Source organism: Vanellus vanellus (assembly GCF_965231255.1).
Source record: "Vanellus vanellus genome assembly, chromosome: 3".
In the NCBI taxonomy this organism is placed as follows: domain Eukaryota; kingdom Metazoa; phylum Chordata; class Aves; order Charadriiformes; family Charadriidae; genus Vanellus; species Vanellus vanellus.
Window position 1 is genome coordinate 99,532,612 of NC_138907.1, and position 21,883 is coordinate 99,554,494.

At 39.0% G+C, this 21,883-nt stretch overlaps 1 protein-coding gene across 1 annotated transcript in view; it reads left to right on the plus strand.

Annotated features, from left to right (window-relative positions):
- EYS (eyes shut homolog) overlaps window positions 1–21,883 on the plus strand; it is a gene marked incomplete at both ends in the record, with an annotated part of 840,074 nt that overhangs the window by 772,495 nt on the left and 45,696 nt on the right. The window contains 2 exons of the mRNA XM_082480747.1: window positions 2,317–2,489; window positions 18,220–18,402. Coding sequence (XP_082336873.1) covers window positions 2,317–2,489; window positions 18,220–18,402 — 356 coding nt within the window. The remainder of the gene's footprint in view (window positions 1–2,316; window positions 2,490–18,219; window positions 18,403–21,883) is intronic.

A 21,883-nucleotide genomic window follows, 5' to 3' on the forward strand; every position in this document is an offset into this window, starting at 1 on the left:
TGTTTGTTTCATACATTATTCACTTTCTTCAGCTCGTGTACATAATTATCCAATGACTTTTTCTTGGAGCCATTCACAGGTGTACAGCGTAGGCACAAGATATTACCATTCTGATTTTCTGTCGCCTTTCATTTGCTTCTTGCATTTATAAAGGATAGCAAGATATGATGAAATTGTGAAATCCACTTGGGAAGTGAGGAGTCCCTGGTCATTCAGGCATTTATGTGTTTCTTGCAGCTGAGACTGATTCAGCAGAATATGTCCTCTTCTTAACCAAGTACAGTGACAAACAGCTTTGAGAGAGAATAATAAGTCATTTAGGACTTCGTATTTCAGTATACTGATTCTTGTGAAATGTCTGCAATTTTTCTGTGTGGATAGCTGTTATATTTTCAAGCTTTGTATTATTTTGTAGAACGTTTTAAAAACTGTTTTCTTTGCCTCATTGGGAATCACTCCTCTTTGTTATTAGGATGTTATGGCATCAATAGTGAAATGTTAGAACATTGCTCATCTTGATAACAATAAACGCCTCACAATTTGTTATATGACCTGTTATTTTCAATCATCTTCCCCACAATAGCAGAAGTAAGACTATAAAAAGAAATGGCCGATGTTGACATATACAGCTCAAGAGAAGAATGTATGAAAATTGTTTTTTTAAAGGTGGAGACTAAAGTCTGTATTTTGGCAATCAGCAGCAATGATCTGTCTTCTCTTCTATAAACAAACACAAACACATTTGATAACTAGTTTTACAGATCATCACTATCAATTGTAGATTTCCAGGAAGAATTCCGTTTATTATTTCTTTTATAATTAGCTGAACTGTGTAGTGCTGCTATTGAAACTGTTGAAAGCAGGCTTTTCGATGCTGCACAAATGAAGGCAATCCAGTAGCTCATTTACATTCCTCTCCTGGTGTCTGCAGCAGATCTATAAATAGAATGGGCTACGCACAGAAATTTGTTATTGCAGCTGATAGCAATTTTCTTTTGCAAAGGTGTCTGGAGGCATTATTCATGAGATTCGTTCTGGTAGACTCTCCAGCTGAGATCCTCGCTCCCCAGAACTGCGGGTGGTCAGTTTAGAAACACACTAATCAACTGCTATGCACAAAGACTGTCACAAGACTTACTTGTTTCCCTCTTTTAAAAAATACAGGAGTTCTCTCAGCTCCAGATTATTTTCTCTAACTTGATTGCATGGATATTATAAGCAGTGAATAGATTTTTAGAAATCACATGTATTTGATATTCTATCACTGAACATCCTAATGATTATGCTGTTATCTGGAAAAACATAATGGCTGTGGTTTGATACAGCTCACATCATGTCTTCTGCATTCGTACCTACGGGCACATGTGACCTTATTAAGTATAAGACAGACGTGTTTCTGTGCAATACCGAGGACGTGTAGTAATCACATGAACTGACCTATCTAGCTGTCGTCTAATTTCAGTCATAAAACCAGGGGAAAATCAAATAAGACCTTTAATGAAGTTATATTTGTAATAGGTGATAAATGGGAATGTCTTACAGTCCTGCTTTTCCTATCTGATTTTGGTTTTCCTACCATATCTGCCATTGTGCTATCTTCGTATACTAAAAAAAAAGATAATTCAAACAGAACATGCACATTTCTAAACGTTTGGTTTTATCACCCCTCAAGGCTGGTTACAACTTATTTTTCCCTTGCTTATTCTAATATTCTTTCTGTGACTAAGAACATAAGATATATGAAAGCAGAGATATTACCTGTTTATTCTGGTTCAATTTCAATATAACCACTACTGTAAGTATTCATATTTCAGTTTTTCTTTACATCCTACTGTGTTGTCACAAGCTGTGTGTAATACCTGAATGTACAAATGATGTTTCCATTTGCAAAGTAAACTAATAACTTCACATTTTTTGTTTTCACTCTCTTTCCCTTTTTCAGACATAATAGAAGAGCTGTTTCTCTGTAGCAGTTATTTTGACTGTCTTAAGAGAGCAGCAGAACAGATAACTAGTGAGACATTAGAAAAGTCACATATCTTACCATGAAAGGAAAGATAATTTAAAATATAAAATTAAACCCAAAAGAACCTGTCAGCTCAAGTCACCTATAAAGCATTCTGGCATCTCTAATGCCAGGTACACAAGCAAAAAAAAAAAAAAAAAAAAAAAAAAAGAGAGTAAAAATACAGAAATGTATTTACAACTATAAGTCAAATGTCACTGATTTTCTGGGAGTGTAAAACTCACCCTGTTTTTTTAAGTGCATTGTGGTACTCATACATATTTTTTTTGTTTCTAATTTAAACTTGTCAGTGATGCAGAAAATTGGTTTTGTGAATGCCCGAAACTCTATTCTGGAAAACTCTGCCAGTTTGCAACTTGTGATGAAAATCCATGTGGAAATGGTGCTACATGCTTTCCAAAGTCCAGGCGAGATGCTGTTTGCCTTTGTCCGTATGGAAGATCTGGCATCCTCTGCAGTGATGGTAAGAACCATATTCTTCATGCATTAGTCATAGTTTCTATCCTTCATAGAAGCTGCGGTAAGAAACAAGTCAAATGCTTTGGAGGCAAAACACTGAAAGTCCCCACCTACAAACACAGCCCAAAATCCAGTCACAATCAGAATGTCTGAGCTGAGCACCCTCCCTGGGTGATGTTGTTTCATAAAAGTCTCAGCCAGCAAAAGGAAGACGGAGGGATCAAAGAAGCTGAGAGCAGACAAGCTAGGAAATACCAGGTAGCGTCTGATGTTCTAGTAATTTACCTGGAGGAAAGCTGAGACAGAGATTTGACTGAGAGCCCCTTTGGAGAAATTAATTTCTCCTGTAGTTCGATTTTTCTTCTGCTTAGGGAAGCATTACTTTGTACATTTCGTAAATAAAAGGAGTATATAAACAATACTTTCTGGATTTTAAAAATATCACTAGGTACTAAAATTTGACTCATTTCCCGGGTCAAAAAGAGGAACAAATTAAAGTATACCAAGTGCTTTGCTATGAAACAGGAAACAGGATGAAGGGAAATTAATAAAGCTAGCTGAATAGGTCATTTTAACTAATATCATCAAAGGAAGGGCTTTTATTTCTCAGTCATTGATTATAATGATTGTTCTAGGTCAGAAATCCCTGTGTGTGAACATCCAAGGTATTCTTTTCCCCTAACACTCAATGTAGGGAGTAATGATTGAAAAATCTGCACGTAGAAAATAATCACTGGTTCTGAGCTGATTCAGCAGTGCATATGAAGTGCCTTTTAAAATAAATATTAAGCAATGTTTGGGTTGGATCAAAGTCTACATTGTCTTTTTCTTCATATCATATACATATTTACATCTTATTTAAAATTTTAATTTCCAAAATTTTCAGTAGGTTAACATTTATGTTTTATTCATGTTTTCATCTAACCTGGATAATTGATAGCCAATAGCAAATATGTAGGCAAGTGTATGAAACTTGTATGATACTTCCTTGGTAATCTTTCTTAACTTGCAGAAGCACAAGACATTGGGACTTCACGTGCTGGGGTTGGTATCTCTGTTAGCCCTTTAGATTTCTTTTCTTCCATGCACTTCTCTTATTTGCCTTTGAGTCCGTGTAAACTTGATATACATCCTATGGAAAAGAGCTCCAGAGCTTAAGCATATAGCTTGCGCAGAAGGACTTTCATTTGTTTGCTTACATGTGCCAATTGCTAAAGACATTAATGCCTCAAGCTTCTGTGTTAGAATGGATGTTTCAGAGTTGTTCGTGTTTTCAGAATGTTTCCCTGTTCACCTTCTCCATACCTCTCCTGATTTTATATATATATGCTTATTATAACTCTCCCAAAAGTTTTTTTTTTTTAAAAAGTCCAAGTAGATTCAATCATTTTTGGGACACCAGCCATGTTATATCTTTAGTCATCCAGGCTGCCTTTCTTTGTTCCTTCTCAGTTCCTCTGCATCCTCTTTAAAATTGGGGTCCAGAGCTGACCGCAATATTCAAGATGTGGTAACGCCACTGCTTTATATAGTAGTGTTTATTTGACATTCTTCTGTTTTACTCTCTGTCCTTTTCTTAACCATTTCTTCCATTCTATTTCCTTTTATGAGTACACTGACTTTTTCATGAAACTCCTTATTAAAACTCTTAACACCTCTTTCTTTGAATGCTGATGTTGAGTTCAGAGTCACCATTCTGTATCTAAGGCTACAACTGTTTCTGTAACATACTTCAATTTACATCTGTCAACACTGAGTATCATCTAACGCTTTTTCCCTGTAGTCGTTCAATGAGGCTCTTCCACAACTCTTTGTAGTTACCTGTCTCTAAATTGAGAGCCTGAGTAAAAATCGAGAGAGTCTAAATTGAGACAAAGTGCATAAATTTGTTAGCTTGATTAGATTACAGAGCTGAAGGCTTTGAAAGCACAGAAAGAATGAGATTTTATTGAATGGAAAGGGAAAACTGTGTGGATCATCACTGTAAGCAAGCAACATGGGGAAGAACACCCAGCTTCGTAGGACAGATTATAAGTCTAGGGTCAATAAACCCACAACATAAAAAAGTATTGAAATATGAAAATCTATTTTATCGAACAGTGTCTTAAGAGTTTAGAGGGAATAGAAACAAACTGAACACAGACGGAAGTCCTGTTAAGCTGGATTTTGCATTGAAACTTAAAATAAGCTGCAAAAGGCTTTTTTATCACATACGCTAAAACTGAGCAGAGGGGAGAAACAGAGTCGCAAAGCAGTGAAGGTTGGGTGCAGCCTTAGGGATAGCCCTGGCAGCATCAAAGCCATACATTTGGTGAGGTAATTGAAGATAATGATAGATTGCCTAATTACAATGGTAGAGCAATATAAATGATAATAGAAACAGAAGAAAATTTAATTGTTTATTATAACAAAATGAGTGGCCCAGATAATAAATTTATTAGAAAGAAATGGTCAGTAAAATTTAAAGTCTGGGCACATGCATTTTTAACAAATCATCTACCATTTAAGATATAACTAATATTATCTCTGCTGTTAAGATTGGTAATCGAGTGCTTGCTATTTTGTGTCTGAAACAATGAAGAAAAACTTAATTCTCTTAAATGCTTATCAAACAATAGTTGATGTTCATCAACAAGAAATGTACAAGATATTACAACAATTATACGATAAAATTAATATAGCAAATGTATCAAAAAGAACTGCAGATTTCATGCCAGCATTGCTGCTCCTAACAATAGAGATTATTTACAAAAGACAAAGGATAAATAAAGATGTGGACAGAGCCACAAATGAGCCCACTGCTACAGGTTTCACCTCTATCAGAGTTCCAATTGCCATCTGTTAAGAGTTGGAAGTCACACTAACAACATCAATCTCTACAAATATGTAAGAAAAAATGATAAAAAACTATTGTGACTGTTAAAAGGAAAAAAACCCTAAAATGTTTGGCATGACAAGTTAAAAATACATCATTTTGTGGGGAACGCACAGCATTCTAAAAGGGAGAAAACTGCAGGGCTACCATAAATATGACAAATGAGGCAAAAAATTAGAGTACAGACAGTAACTTCTATTAAACTACCCTATATAAATATGGAAAAACAGACAAGCTCCCGGGACTAACAAGCACTTTTCTTCTGTTTCTGAAGCAGATGGAGTATACTGCAGTCTAAGCAGGCTGGGAACAATTGCTTTGAGTTTATTTTAGTTACATTATGCATGTTTCAGACATCAAGAAAAGCTTCCTAAAAGCATATACATTTTTCCAAATATGTATAGTAAAATGCATTCTCTCTCACAACACATCTTTCCTGGCTTTTATCACTGGATGACCATGTTATTATGACTGCAAGTTGACCATTATAAGTTGAGATCTCTCTCAAGAAGCTACATAGTTAAGACATAATGAGCCAACAGGGACAAGGGATGATAATGTAAGTTAGAAGAGAGGACCGGCTGCGCTGATGAGGCAAAGGACACGTCCAGACAAGCATACCGACCAGCCAACTATTTACATGTGACTGGCCCTTTTTGTCCCTGTGTTTCTGTTTTTCCACGCTTGTTCCTCTCCAAATCACCTAGTTCTCTCCTTCTCCCCACCTTTGATTCCTCCCTTAAACATTCCATAAGTCCTGTTTTATTCCAAAATGCTCTTCACCTGCATCCCATAATGTGTCTCATACCCCATGGCAGTTACAACCCTCTGGCTGAAAGGTGCTCCAGCCAACGTTGACTCATTGTGCCATGTGTCACACCCAGACACTAGGGCTGAGAGTCTCCTGGGACAGCCCTGGGAGGGGCCTGGACAGGGTGTCCCTTCTTCTGAATCCTTAATTTGGGTTCCAGCCTGCCTTTGGGCTCTATGCCTCTCTGGGATTGCAGAGATGGACCTGTGGTGGGCTGATGGCTCCTGGGATAGGGCTGGGAGTAACTGGGGCAGGGTATTAAATTGAGTTTCCCCACCTGCCGTTGTCTTTCTGTGCTGCTTTGTGGGTGTGCAGGCAAGCTTTTATCACATAACCAAACACTGTTAATTTGAAGAGTTAAATGTGCCCATGACTTTCAACTCAGGGGGGTGGAGTTGCTTGAAACAAGAATTTAGTCACTACTAAAATAGAAAACAGGAAATATTTAGCAATACACATCATCAATATGCAAAAATTTGGAGCAGAGACTGTGACTACATGGGCAGCTTGACTCAACCTCCCAAGTGACTTAGGTTTTTTAAGCTGTACATAAAAGGATCTGTGTCATTTAAACTGAGTCCCGTTGTTGAGCTTTGGCTTTTTAGTAGTTTTGTGTAAAAGCAGCCAAGATTCAAGCCCTAGCCTGATGAATTTCCTTTCACACTTAATTTAGTAAAAAGTTGATTGTGTTGTGTTTCTTGCTGATTGTAAATCTCTTCTAGTATTTATGATCTCACTGGTGAATGAAAGTGCTTACAAATAGCATCATTTCAGACCAAATGAATGTGCATTCTTCAACAGTACGATGAGCTTTGTTTTCTGTAAAAAGTTTTTCAAAATACTTCCTATATATTTGATTTTTCTGCTCTTAAAATTTGGTCGGGAAGATATATTAACAACTCATTATGGAAGCAAGTGAGGATTAGGTCAGCACTAGAACTGCCTGTCATTCAGGAAGATTTGTTATTTCATAGTATCCAAGACTGAAATGAAAATCTGTGGTGCTTACTCGATCCAAAGAGAAAGCTTGAGGTCAGACAGTTAGAGAGGTTTCCATATCACCATTCTTCAACTCTTTTAAAATGAATGAGAATTCTAATTATAAAGGTTTGAATATAAATCTGGCCAAATCACTGATGTTAGCATGAAATAAAAGTCAAGTAGTTTTGATGAGCCTAAACTTTTAAAAATACTATTGCTGTATCTCACCAAACTAAGCAGAGTTTAGGACACTGTTCCTGTACCTCTAAAAAAAAAAAAAAAAGGCTGTTCAAATGCTACCTTTTTTTTTTTTTTTTCTATTTTTTCTAACACTTTCATCTAAGTACAAACTGGGGGCATTCCCTGGTTGGTACAGGAAACAGATATGGTGTGTAAAATATAAGGCCAGTATGTTTGAAATAGCTGAGTGGAAGGAATTTTGATATATAAGATGCGAAAATTTTAAAGAGGAAGTATCAGGGTATCGTTGTGCTGCAGACTTGTCATGGCTTCATAAATGTGAGTGCAGCAGAAATGGGTCATTCATCAGGAGTGGAAATGATCACCTGGACTTCTAAACTCTTGATGATGTTTTTAATTACATGTCACACAAGAAACTGGGCTCTTCTGGGAAGCTGTTGGTCATAATATGAAGCATTTTGTTAAGCCAGGAAGCAAGAGGAAGTGCTTTGTAAGCACAAAGGTAAATTTAAAAGGAGAAGGATTTCAAAGGAATGTGCATTGCTAAGATGAGTAGTTGTGTCAATTGCAGTGTTTTAGACCAAACTTTGGTGTTTTAGTTTCACTATGTGTTTCACATATGTACATACATGACAAGATAAAGTGGAGTCCTAACTGTGACTTTGTATTTAATAAACACACAGCAAAAAGGGCCACCCACAGCATGCCTTCGCAGCAATCTGTAAGTATGTTCCTTGAAACATTCCTGAGCAACATTTATGGTAATGGTTCACAGTCTAAAGGATTCCAGCAGGTTTTCTGTAGGATGTATTCCCCCCATGTATAAAATTCATTTCAAACTGCTGAGGTGGGAATAGTGACTTGCTCCAAGCTCTGTGGAATGAAAATCAGCCTGCAAGTGAATTGCTTCTGTGCAGCTATGTTTGGCGCACAATGTCACCTTCAGAGTTGTTTGGGTCTGCAGACTAAATTGTGCAGTTCGGTGACAGCAGATGCCCAAAGGGAATTTCCTCATATAAAAAAACTTCGTTGCAAGGATTCTGGTCAGTGGTAAGAGACTTTGGGGAATGCTGATCGGGGTTGCTCTTTTTCCTGTTCAAGAGAATTTATTTTCTGGGTCATTTGCTTTTAGCTTTTAATTTCCCTCTCCCCTCCAGTGTGAGGAATGTCATAAAAATTGTACAAAACACACATAGGCCCACTCACACACTCTTAATGTCACTGCTGTATTACTAATTTTTCAAATTCATATTTTCATCCTTGAGCAGTGAAATCACTTTTATTATTTCAGATCTCAGCTTCCAATTAGCAATACAATTTATTAGATTACAGAAATAAGCTAAGCTAATAGGGCCTATGGGCTCCATAACTACTGATACCACAAGACAAAAAAAAAAGGAATACCTAAGTATTTACTGGGGATGGGGAGGGGAAGGCAAACACCTGAATTACCCGTTATGCAGATCACTAACTCCTCATACAATAGTCTTCCAGACGTCAAGAGTCTTCTACCACCACCTTGAACCCTCAGCTGGCACTGCACCGCCCTGCAGCTCCAGCACCCCTTATCTTTTCCATCTTGCACTCCCCAGAGTTTCCGGTGAGGAAGGCAGGTTGCCTATTAAAGAAAACAACTTTAATGTAGAACTAGCAAAATGCGTAAACTAAATACACGGGAGCAGGCCATTCCACTGTGTCGTAAGTCAAGCAAGCAGGGCAGAAGACCAGCCTGGCTGAAGATGGAACTCCTCATGGAGCTCCAGAGGAAAAAGAGGGATGATCTCTGGAAGCGAGGTCATGCTTCGCAGGAAGAGTACAGAGCTGTGGTTCATTTATGCAGGGAGCCGACACGAAAGGCCAAAGCTCAATTAGAGTTGAGACTGGTCAGTGTTGTTTCAGATAACAAGAAGGGTTTTTTTAAGTATGTTAATAACAAGAGGAGGTCTAAAGAAAACAGTGGATCAATGCTTGTTGAAGACAGTCATTTGGCTAATAGGGATGAAGAAAAAGCGGAGGCATTCTATGCTTTTTTTACCTTAGTCGGACCTTAGGCTACCTGGTCCTCTGAGTTAGAGGACCACAAGTGCGGGAGCAGTGACTTTCCATTTGTGGACACTGAAATTGTAACGAACCAGTTGTATCGGCTGAATGTTCACAAGTCCACGGGGCCTGATGGGATTCATCCCAGAGTTCTGAAGGAGCTAGCAGATGTTATGGCAGGACCCCTCTCTATCATCTAGCAAAGGTCTTGGGAATCTGGGGAGGTCCCTGCTGCCTGGAAGCTAGCCAATGCTATTCAAACTTACAAAAAGGGTGTGAAGAAAGACCCACAGAACTACAAACCTGTTAGTCTAACCTCAGTTGCTGGAAAAATTGTGAAGATTATACTGGGTACTATTGAAAGGCATTTAAAGAAAAATGCAATCATCAGGCACGGCCATCATGGGTTAAAAAAGGGAAAGTCCTGTTTAACTAATTTAATATCCTTCTATGATAAGGTTGCCTGCCTAGTGGATGAAGGGAAGGTGATGGATGTAGTTTTTCTGGATTTTAGTAAGACCTTTGATACTGTCCCTCACAGCATCCTTCTGGACAAGTTGTCCAGCTGTGGGATAAGTGAGTTCATGGTGCACTGGGTGAAGAACTGGCTGAAGGGTTGTAGTGAATGGGACTACATCTGTCTGGCAACTTGTCACCAGCAGTGTTTCTCAGGGTTCAATTCTAGAGCCGGTCCTGTTCAATATATTTATCAACAATTTGGATGCAGAAGTTGAATGCACCATTATCAAGTTTGCTGATGATATCAAACTAGGAGGTGCTGTTGACTCTTTTGAGGGACAGGAGGCCTTGCAGAGGGATCTAGATTGATTGGAGCATTGGGCTACGATTAATGGGATGAAATTTAATAAGTCAAAACACCGGATTCTGCACCTAGGACAGAGTAATGCTGGGCACAAACATAAACTGGGAGAGGAGTGACTGGAGGACAGCCCTGCAGAAAGGGATCTGGGGGTGCTGGCTCAATGTGAGTCAGCAGTGTGCCCTGGCAGCCAAGAGGGCAAACCGCATCCTGGGGCGCATCAAACACAGTATAACGAGCCGGTCAAAAGAGGGGACTATTGCGCTTTATCCAGCTTTGGTGCGGCCTCACCTTGAACACAGTGTGCCATTCTGGGCCCTACAATTTAATAAGGCTGTGAAGGTCCTTGAATGCATCCAGAAGAGGACAAAAAAGCTGGTGAAAGGGCTGGAAGGAATATTGTGTAAGAATTGGCTAAGGACCCTGGGTTTATCTAGTTTGGAGAAAAGGAGTCCGAGGAGTGACCTCATTGATTTCTACAGCTTCCAGAGGAGGGGAAGTGGAGAGGGAGGTGCTGATACCAGTGACAGCACGTGTGGGAATGCTTCACAGCTGTGCCAGGGGAGGTTTAGACTGGACATTAGGAAGCATTTCCTTACCGAGAGGGTGGTCAAACACTGGAACAGCCTTCCTAGACAGGTGGTCCACGCCCCAGGCCTGTCAGTGTTTAAGAGGCATTTGGACAATGCACTTAACAGGATGCCTTAGTTTTTGGCCAGCCCTGAAGTGGTCAGGCCGTTGGACTAGATGATCATTGTAGGTCCCTTCTGACTGAAATAGTCTAGGCTATACTATTATGTTCTAAATGCCAGCTTAGCTTCCTCATCTTGCCTCTCCTTCCCAAATTATGCTACATATATTATATGTCCTTACAGCAGACCTTCCACCTCATTTCCATGGATGGTCCCTGGGCAGCTCCCTGTCCTCTCCATCTCTCTACATCCTTCCAGGCACAAAGGACAGGGGAATTGCAGCAGAAAGTTCTTCCTTCACCTGTCATCTGGCAGTCCCTGATCTAATACCTTCTAATGTACTGCAATGCACAGAGAGAGTTTCAGACCAGAACCTTGTGCCAAAGTTCTGCATGCAAATCTATTTAGAATTGATGATTGTAAATATATAGGAATTTATAGAAATGCACTTATCATTTGTTTCATATAGCTTTGTTAAGCGACCTACTTCCGTCAGGAGTATGGTGAGTAAGAGGAGGAATAGCCCAGCTGCTTTAAAAATATTTTTTCTAAACTCAGCTAAGAAAACATTTTGCACTCTGTTCATCAATTTTTCTGTGCTCAAGAGCAAGTTTTGGTTTATTAAGGGCTATACTGCAAAACAGCAAGAGAAAGAGCGGCTGCAGAATTTTGTGATGGCAAAGGGCATTTTTCTGAAGACTTTTGTACAGCTTGGAAGACTGGAAAATACAATGCTTGGTAGTAATTTCCATTCCTTTTTCAATATTGTCTTTGCAAATATGTGAGCTGCTATTTAGGAGAACTGAATAATACTCATTCCACAGTTTGTATGGTTGCTGATCCTGGAGCCAGACACTGAGCTGATAACTGTTCACAGTTAGGCAATGATAATATAAAAAAAGTGGAGTATCTGATTCTAATTCTGTAGCCTGAAGTCTTCATCTCTTTCTATTCCTTTCATCTGTCTTGTTTTTTGCAATGTATTGTAAAGCTGTGATTCGTGATGTATTGGCAGTGGATGTTGAAAGGAACATTAATTTTAACTCATAACAGAAAATTCAAAGATAATGAAACCATTATTCTCTTTCTTCTTTATCACTATATTCTCTCCTCTTTTTTAAGATTTTTTTTCAAACTCTAGTTGATTTTTTTTTTTACCTCCCACTTTTATTCTTACCTCAGGTAAGATGTACAATGTTAGGGAAGTAAGGAGCCAACCATATTAATATATTTATATAATGCGATAATTTGTCATTATTTGTTTGTGAGGCAATGGGACATATCATACCTTATTACTTGTTCACTACTGGGAATGCGGACAAGGACAATGATGAATGGCATAGGACTGAGAGAGACACGGGACAAGATCAAGGACGAAAAGTTGATAAAAGGCTTCAGTACTCTGTCGGAGCGGTGTGTGTTTTAGGCACAGTGTTAATTTGGAGTGTGTTTTTGCATGGCTCATAATCAGAGCCATTGGGACACATCTCTGTTCTTCACCACTTCAGACTGTACACCGCAAGAGCTTGGATGGTGTCTAGGCAGGAAAAGGGTAACAACCCAATGAGGTTAGCTGTGCCTTCTGCTGTTTCAACCACCCCCAAACACTTTATAAATAATATTTTGAAGGACTGTGTTCAAAGAAAAGAGGGCTATAAGATTATATAATTTTCTGCACAGTCATGGCTCCACAGCTTTATAATGAAAAGAATGTAAAGTAAGAGAATAAAAGGAAAAGGTGGAGTTATCTTGTTTTCACACAATTTTACCAATCATTGTATTTTTCATACAGGGTTATTAATTTTTTTTTAAGTTAAAAATATGTAAGAGTATGGCAAACTAGTCTGTATTAAAATCAAACTAATGAAGGTCATTGCATGAAAAATATTTCAAAGACTGAATGTTTTACATTGATGCACATTTACTGATAAACTTTAACTTTTTGATGTGATTGGATAAAGATCTCTTGATAAATAATGCTTAGTGTAGAGAAGAAACATGATTAAAAATGTGGTATAAAATCTATAAGCAGCAGTCCAGAAACAGATCAAATATGGAATAGCTGTCAAGCTACATATATTGAATTAGCCAGAAATATAAGCTTTTGACTCAGAATTAATTAACATTTCTAAACACATTTTACTCTTCGGAGACCAGCATAGGGAGGACTATTTGCAAACGCTTACTGTACCTTGCTACGGATAGGGTAGTTAATTAGATACCGCGTGTGACTTTTACTAGGTGTGAGAAACTGCTTCAATACCGTGGAGAAAACTGTGAAGAAGTAAACCAAAACAACGTATAATAGTTTTCACAAAAGATGCCTGTGGGGTTCCTATTGTCTTATACAGTGTTTCTCCATTTGGTGACCACATACCTTACACAGGTATAGCTCCATATGGTGGTCATGCACCATTTCAGGTGGCATCCAAGCACCGCGCACACACAGGGGAGGACCAGCACTGAGGGGAGCAGGAATGGGGTATGGCCACTGGTTAACAAGTACAAGTCAACAATAAAAAAGAACAGCCCAGTCAGGGAATTAGAAATTCCCTAAACCCATCGGTGGGTCTGAGTTGCTCAGCTGGAGAAGAAGACATGCCCTGCTTCCTGCCAGCCTCCTGAGAACCACTGTTACGTAATTCTTTGTGTGCCCAGATATTATGTTTAACCCACCATTAGTGATTTACTGGTTTTTTGACTTGGGTTATTGTACTACTGATTTTTATTTGTTACTGTGCTGTTGTTCTGAGATAAATTGTTGATCCCAAAAGCTGTTGGCTGTTTGTGTCTGTTACCACATCTGGAACGTACTGCACGGCAGGGATGTCTTAAGCCCTTATAATGCTGTGTATGTTGTGAATGTACTTCATGGCCCCAGCAAAATGCACAGTTAAAACTGGATGAAAAGACCATAAAGAGCTGAGAGGAAATGCTCAAATAGTCAAAGATGGACATTATTTATCAAAATTGCTTCTTGTCAGATGTTTTGAAAGGGTCTGTGCTCAGACACCCAGGGGTAAGAAATTAAAAGGTCAGTTTGCAAGGAATGTTTAGTGACTGTGCTCTAACCTGGAGTTCAGAGATCTATACTCAATTATTCAATAGACTCCAGACATTGTGTGTAACTTTGTGCAAATATTTTACTTTCTGAGTGCCCTGTGGTTCCCGTTCTTTAAAATCAGGAAAAAAGTCCGTCCTTGATTTCACAGAGAATTTCTAAATCATTTAGCTTTTATGGCAATGAAAGCCAGAGACAAAGAATATGTAGGATGGGAAGTAGTTGCAGGATACAGGGAAGGTAGGCTTCATCCAACCTAATTTTAGAAGTCTATAATACTTTACTCTGACTTACATCCCAATGCTACTTTTGTATTTGGTGGGGTGAAGTAAGTATTTTAGAATACTGTTCACCTAACCTGTATAAGGTAGGTGTTTTATATGAAAGGCACTGTGTCCTAAATGTGCTTAATTTTTCGACTGACATAAAGTGCAGCAACCATAAGTGGTCGGCTGTAATGTAAACATCTATATCACAGCTGCCCTCGTTTGGTCAGATGACTGTCAGACATTGTGTACATGTGCAAATTACTTCTAACAAGTGGGAGGCTTAGGGACCGGATGTGTCTCTTTCCTATAGTTAATAAATATAGAAAAAAATAGGTAAGCAATACTGTGAAATGAAAAAAGTCTAACAATTATTAAACATCAATGTGAAATAAAATGTTTTTGTATTACAATATAGCAAAAAATTAGTACATATCAGATTTAGATTTTTCATGAGAGTGCAGAAGGTATGATTATAAATAAGCTTTCTCCATACGGAGATCTTGAAAGTAAAGTGCAATTCTTGTACCCGCTTCTGGTAAACTATAGGAAAAATTGCAGTATAGTTACAGGTCCCAACTAGAATGTGTGTCATGCTTTCGGTTGAAGATAGAGCTCCGTCTTCTTGCCTTCATACAAACGTTCATTCAGGGTTCGTCCACGTTAAAGATCATAGGTGTGGGTCACTCACTCAGCATGCTCTCAGAAATAGCTCTCCTGCCTTCAGGAACCCTTAAGTAACATGTCACGTTGATGTTCACTGATATACCTTCTTCAGAACTTTGCACAATCTTCCTCAAGACATGTCACTTCTGTCTAAGGTGTTTCAAATTTAGACTGTCGCTGAGGTGTCTCTGAGAAGCATTTTAAGCCTGCTTGACAGTGTCAAGATTTTGACATCTGGCAGTTGACTAAATATAGCACACACGACCAGTCTGCAGATGCTCAGTATTGCTGTCTGTATTTACTGGTTTTAACATTTTTAATAAAATTTCTTGTCTTTCTGTACCATTTTCATTTAAATTTACTGCTATAAAACTTGATCATCAATTTGGCCTGCTAATTTTTCTCTTAAGCCTGTTTTCTTAGATTTTGTCCTAAAAGCAGGAGAAAACAATAGGTGAAACCACAATTTAAGACAGAACGGCCAACATTTTCAGTACTGTGGGCTCTCCACAGTAGTGGGCTCTCCATGTAGTATCACAGACCATGTGTAAACGGTGATACGAGTCTCTGGAGTCAAATGATAGCAACTTCCTATGACAGTGAACTTACCAAACTAAATTTTGGATAACACGGTTAGTTTACAAAGGCCAGTTCCCACTTCTGCCTTCTTAGAAGACTAGCCACATGTCCCTCATTCTAGGTAAAGTTATTTAAAGATTTTTTTTTTTTTAATAACGCTAAATAGGAACAGTTCTGTCTATCGACAGTTTTGTCGTGACTCCAACAAAACCTCCATGCAATAAATCTGTCTATCACTTTGTTGCATAAGGAAACGCACAGAGAAAAGCTGAATCTTGTCTCAGCAGCCCCGAATTTGCTGCCCCCCATTTCATGGGCTAAAACTGTTCTTGATTAAATGAGATGTGGTTTTAGTTGTAAGTATGAATTGAGATCTTTGTGCCTTTTGTTCTAGGATGTGTAAAAACTGCAGTGAAATTGAAACTAGTATGTAGTAATAACCTAAGCATATGGATGTGTATAACAATTTTCTTCATGTTGTGCATCACATGCTCAGTGGGAGTAGCATCCTTCTGCTGTCCAGGTCCTACTGCCGTAGGACACTCTGCAGGATATTCCTTTATCAAAGTTCAATCCATCTTTATAGGGAATTCTGAAAGGATCAAGTAGAAAAGCAAGAAAATAACTCCCCAGTTAGAAGGCACCAAGGAAGCAGCTGAGACAATGGCATACTTCATCCTGGGAATAAAGTGTTTTAGGCTGGTGGGAATAATTTGTCAAGAATATACTCTTCAATGATCTCTGTCAGCGATCCAAATTACCTGACTCTGTGAAGCTACATGATAGAATTTGCCTTTCCCATTATAAAGGGAAGCAGAAAAAGACAATAAACACAAAGGCCTCCTTTATTTCAAAATCTTCTTGTCTCTTAAATATTTTGTGCTTTATTAAATAAATAGAAAGAAAGAAACAATAAGAAAAAAAAAAAGAAAAGAAAGGAAGAAAGGAGGAATACTTCTCATTAAAGGAGCTGCCTGTCTGTCATAGCTTCCTCAGAAGCAAAAAATGCAGAACTTGAGCCTCCCTCATGCCTGTCCAGGTAATCTGAGGGAACGCTAGTGGACTGCAGCCAACGCCAAATTTAAATATGGAAGAGTTGTGGTTGTTCCTCCAATGCAGCACATGACTCACAAATGTCTGCAACTTGAGGTTATGTTCAGTCAGACTAGGTTGAGAACAAACTCATTGCCAGTTTTCTTCTAATTGGGACAAAATCACTGTTTCATATGGAAATTTCCTGGCTCCCATTTAGAACAAGGCGTAACGTGCCACATGTGTGAAGTAGTGCTTAATAAATGGGAACGGTACACTCTGTGTTGCTGCAGACTCCAAGTCTGGGATGGAAAATGTTTGTCAGAGCCGACATCTGTACCTTTTGTCAGCTGCAGCTGCTAAGGCAATGTCTGCCACTCCGGTGACGATACGGCAGGTTTCCCAGGTTGCAAATTTAGAAACAGATTCCACAAACCGGAGGTGGCAATATCGTTTTCACAATTACGCGTGATTGTTTCTCCCATGCTGTAAGTAAGTATTTAGGGCCAGATGCTTAAATGTGCTTAGGCTAACGTAGATTTACTTGGGGAAGATTATAATTCTTTACTAGCACTTCCCAATCTGGTTTGTACGTGGTACAGCTACATATTCTTTCCTCCCGCAATCCCTCCCACTGTCTTCATTAGTAAAGATGGATCTAGTCACATTCGGTGCTCAGGTTGTTAAAGCTTTACTCAGCTATTCTTCCTCCCTCTCCTGGTTTTCACTAACCCGCCTTATCAATACGAGCATTATGTTCTCTCTGCTCTGTGCATTGACTATGAGTATTGACTACCGCATCCTGGCTACTCAGCTCCAGCAAGCAGTCCCTGGGGCCGGGTGGGTGCTTAGTACCAGTGCCCTATTGACTGTTTACCAGCACAGATATGTCTACAGACTTGATTTTATTTGCTTTTTTAATCCCACGGTTTTCCTCAGCATGTTGTAAAATTCTGTGTCACAAAACCGGTAGGAGTTCGAATCAGCTTGTAGCCTCCACAGCTTTGGAGAAAGCAGGAGCGCATTGTTGGCACAGGTAGATTAGAAAAAGCTACACGCTTTGCTTGGTCAGTGCCCAACGTAAAGGAAATTTTCATTAAATTGAACCTAAATGACAGTAAAAAAAGGTTAAATAATTTATCAGTACGGTAAATTATACATTTTTAGATACTTGATACCTGAATATTCAGACAGGTCAAATGATGGAGGTAATAATGTGAACAATATAATTCATGTTGGTCCTGTTCACTGTGCTGTAAATCAGTCCTTTTATGATGTTTCTTTTTTATTATTTTTCTACCTGTGAAGAATTATTATTCCTTAACCTCTTCAGAACATCCCTGTACTCACTTTCACTCAGATCTGTGTCAGAGATGGCATTTCTTTCAACAGGATAATTTCTTTGTATGTTTTCTTTTGTGTAACTGAGTTTTGAGTAAATATTGCACTGTACTTCTGTTTGTAACAATGTTATCTAGGATCCAGGAGATGGCAGTAGTTGCCAATGATTCGTTTATAAAATGAATGTATGTACAAAAGAGATTGCACTCAGAGGAAAGCCAAACTTTATCTGCATGTGTGTAAAATACTACCAACATCTCAAATTATTAGTATCAGTCATAAGTTTTTAAGTTCTAAAGTGGGCTATTACTTGCAAATACATATGTTAAAGAATATGCCATAACACTGAATATTTTTTTTTTAATCCAGCTATTAATATTAGTCAACCAAGTTTCAGTGGCACAGATGTCTTTGGCTATACCTCATTCCTAGCTTATTCTACAATCCCAAATATCATGTTCTACTATGAATTCCGCTTGAAATTTCAGTTGGCAAACCACCACTCAGCTTTAGAAGATAACCTGATTTTTTTCACGGGACAGAAGGGCCGAGGTAAGCTTTATTTTTATTACCTATCCTTACAGACTTTCAAATATTCATTAAACAAATAGGATAAAACTATACACAGCTTTTTCTTGATTCTTTTTAGGATATGATTTCATTAGAAGGAAATTAGTCCCTTCAATACTTTATTGTTTTATAAACAGACAGTACATAATCAGGTTGTATAAATGTTTCTTTTCATTAAGGAGAAGTATAACTGTTTCCAGTAATTAAAGTCAACAGTGAATCTGCTGCTTGAGTAAGCATATTTCTGAACAAAATTAATGGAAACTAGAAGATTAGGGTTCTCTTTTCAGTTGTAAACATAAATTTCATTATTGATTACATTTATTTGGTGCCCAGTTTTGAGAGATGTTGCCTCAAATCTTCTTCCACTGATACTTTGTTGGAAAATCAATCCGTCCATCGAACGTGCCACAGCCACCCTGCCATTTCTTCTTCCTGTGTCCTCAAACGACCTGCCGCAGGAGCAGCCGTGAATCGCTGCTGTTGTCACAGTGGCTGCACTTCCAGGGCCCGCAGGACTCTCAACACTGAAACCCAACCCTGTGGCAACCAGGATTGGAGTCTGTGTTATTTACGTAAAATAAAAGACCCTAACCCCTGAGATCGCTCAATGCAAATTAGCCCAAGCCAGCCGTGAATAAATTGTGCTACAACCTGTACAGCAAAGTATTCAACTTGGTCTGGTTAACACAGGTGAGAAGCAGGTTCCATGAATCTGCTTACAACATTTGTACTAAGATTTTAGCCATACTTTAGGTATCTTTTCACAGCACCGCACTGTGGCAGGCTGGCAAGGCCTCAGCATTGAAATGGGGCAAAATAGTAATACTACTTGTGTTTCATTTATCTTAACATTACTGTCCGCACAGGACCCATAATATTGATAAAAGTTGAGAAAAATTTAATGAAATGTTAATGCAGACTAAAGTAGTCAAGGCAGAAACTCTTTTCTACTTAATAGATCACAGGAATCTTATTACTTATTTTTACCTTAATTGTTTCTGCAATTGGAGCATGAGCTAACTTTTGGGTTTGGAGCTGTCCTATAGGATTGTTGAAGCTTAGGAGGGAGGTTTGGTGATGTGTCTTTAGGTCTACACCCATCAGAGTAGGAGGGTGATTTAGGTACATATATAAATCACAGAATCACAGAATCATCAGAGTTGGAAGGGACCTCTAGAGATCATCTAGTCCAACTCCCCTGCTAAAGCAGGATTGCCAGAGCACATTACTCAGGACTGCATCCAGGCGGGTCTTGAAAATCTCCAGGGAAGGGGACTCCACAACCTCCCTGGGCAGCCTGTTCCAGTGCTCTGTCACCCTCACCGTAAAGAACTGTTTCCGTGTATTTGAACGGAACTTCCTGTGTTCTAACTTGTGCCCATTGCCCCTCGTCCTGTCACTTGGAACCAATGAAAAGAGCCTGGCTCCATCCTCCTTCAACCCACCCTTTAGATACTTGTATGCCATAATAAGGTCTCCCCTCAGCCTTCTCTTCTCCAGGCTAAAGAGTCCCAGCTCTCTCAGCCTTTCCTCATAAGGGAGGTGCTCCAAGCCCTTAATCATCTTAGTTGCCCTTCGCTGGACTCGCTCCAGCAGTTCCCTGTCCCTCTTGAACTGGGGAGCCCAAAACTGGACACAGTATTCCAGTTGTGGCCTCACCAGTGCCGAGTAGAGGGGGAGAATGACCTCCCTCGACCTACTGGCCACACTCTTCCCTATGCAGCCCAGGATTCCATTGGCCTTTTTGGCGACAAGGGCACATTGCTGGGCCATGGATAATTTACTGTCTACAGTATATGCCTCTACTGCCACAGTAGATGTTTTACCATAGCCAAAACATCACATGAGTTTGGCAGATATGGCCCATGACTTATGGGAACCCTACATTTGTGCTGAACAGTATCAGAAAATTAATACTTCAGGAAGATGAAAGAGGGGGGAAATTATTATTAGCAGTTTTAAGCTTCTGAGGTCCCAGACTACATTATTAAGAATCAATTTTGGAGAGGCATTATGCAGTTACATATATATCACACAAAACCATTGCAGTACATCAAATCAACAGCATACAGGATTATCTTCCATTCGCTATGTTAACACATTTGAAATTTTCTTAGGTCTTGTTTGCTATTAAGTGTCTTTACTTAAGTTCCTGTACCCTCTGGGGCTTCTTCCCCTTTCTCCCTGTGGTAGACTTCTGAGAGTCAGACTGTAAGTCTATTGCAACGCAAAGTAAAACGTGTTACCTTAGAATGGCTTGGCAGTTTACATATCTGTAATATAATTAAGCCTGTTGCTTTCCATCTGCAAAGATCCTGTCAAATCTAGCCGGTGCAGCTCAGCTGATCAACTGTACTGCAGTGTGCCGTGAGACCCTGGTACCGCACATGGGCAAACAGCCACAATAGAATGAATAGATTATCCAATCTATTTCCTAATCCAATAGATTATCCGATCCACTTTACTGAATAGATTATCCAAATTACCCTAACACAAATAAGTATTAAACCACTGTGAGTGTATTTAAATTCAAAACTTTGCTCTGCCTCTGTCTGTGTGTGAATCAGACTTTGCTAAGTTTTTTCCAAACTTCAGCAAAATATCACAGAATCACAGAATGGTCAGGGTTGGAAGGGACCTCTGGAGATCATCTAGTCCAACCCCCCTGACAGAGCAGGGTTACCTACAGCAGGTGAAATGAACTTGCTCATTCTGTAAAGTCTCTTCAGCGTTGTCCCTGTTTGTCTTCAGTACTACCCTCGTAGTATTTGAGCACTTCACTACCTTATTTATATTTGTCATAAAAGGAGTCCTGTAAAATAGGTTAGTCCTATTGCCATTAAACACGGGGAAAACTAAGGTCCAAACTGATCACATTTGTGATTCCAGCTATAAAAGAAACCAAAAAAAACAACATGAAATCATGGTCAGGCCTGGCTGATCCTGCTGATTGAATTACATTCAACGCTATTTTAACTGTATCCAGGTCTAAGCCCTCGTGCCACCTGTTACTCCCACGGCAGTCACCATTCACTCCCAGACAGTTTTTCCTTTCACTCACTAATTATTTATTGTTGTGGAAGGAGGAAATATTGTCTTTCTTTTTTGGGTAACCAAGTAGAAATAGCGCATGGAGTTGACATTACCTAGAACATATCCATCTAGTTATTCAGAAAGCGGCTTTCAGAAGCCAGTGTCCTCATCATTAAGTTTTTATAACAATAATACATAGCTCTTTTGTAATACAAACACAAATGAATTGTTAGAACATTATTTTCAATGACAAGAATGAAGCACCACATTCAGACACATTTCTGCAACCTTGGGAACTGAATTTCAAGCTGTCAGTGCAGAAAGTGTAGGAAATCTAAAAAAATTATACAGATTTCTCCACTAACTTTACTCAGGATAGGAAAAATGTAAATATCAAATGTGGAGCACCAATGGTGCAAAATAACCT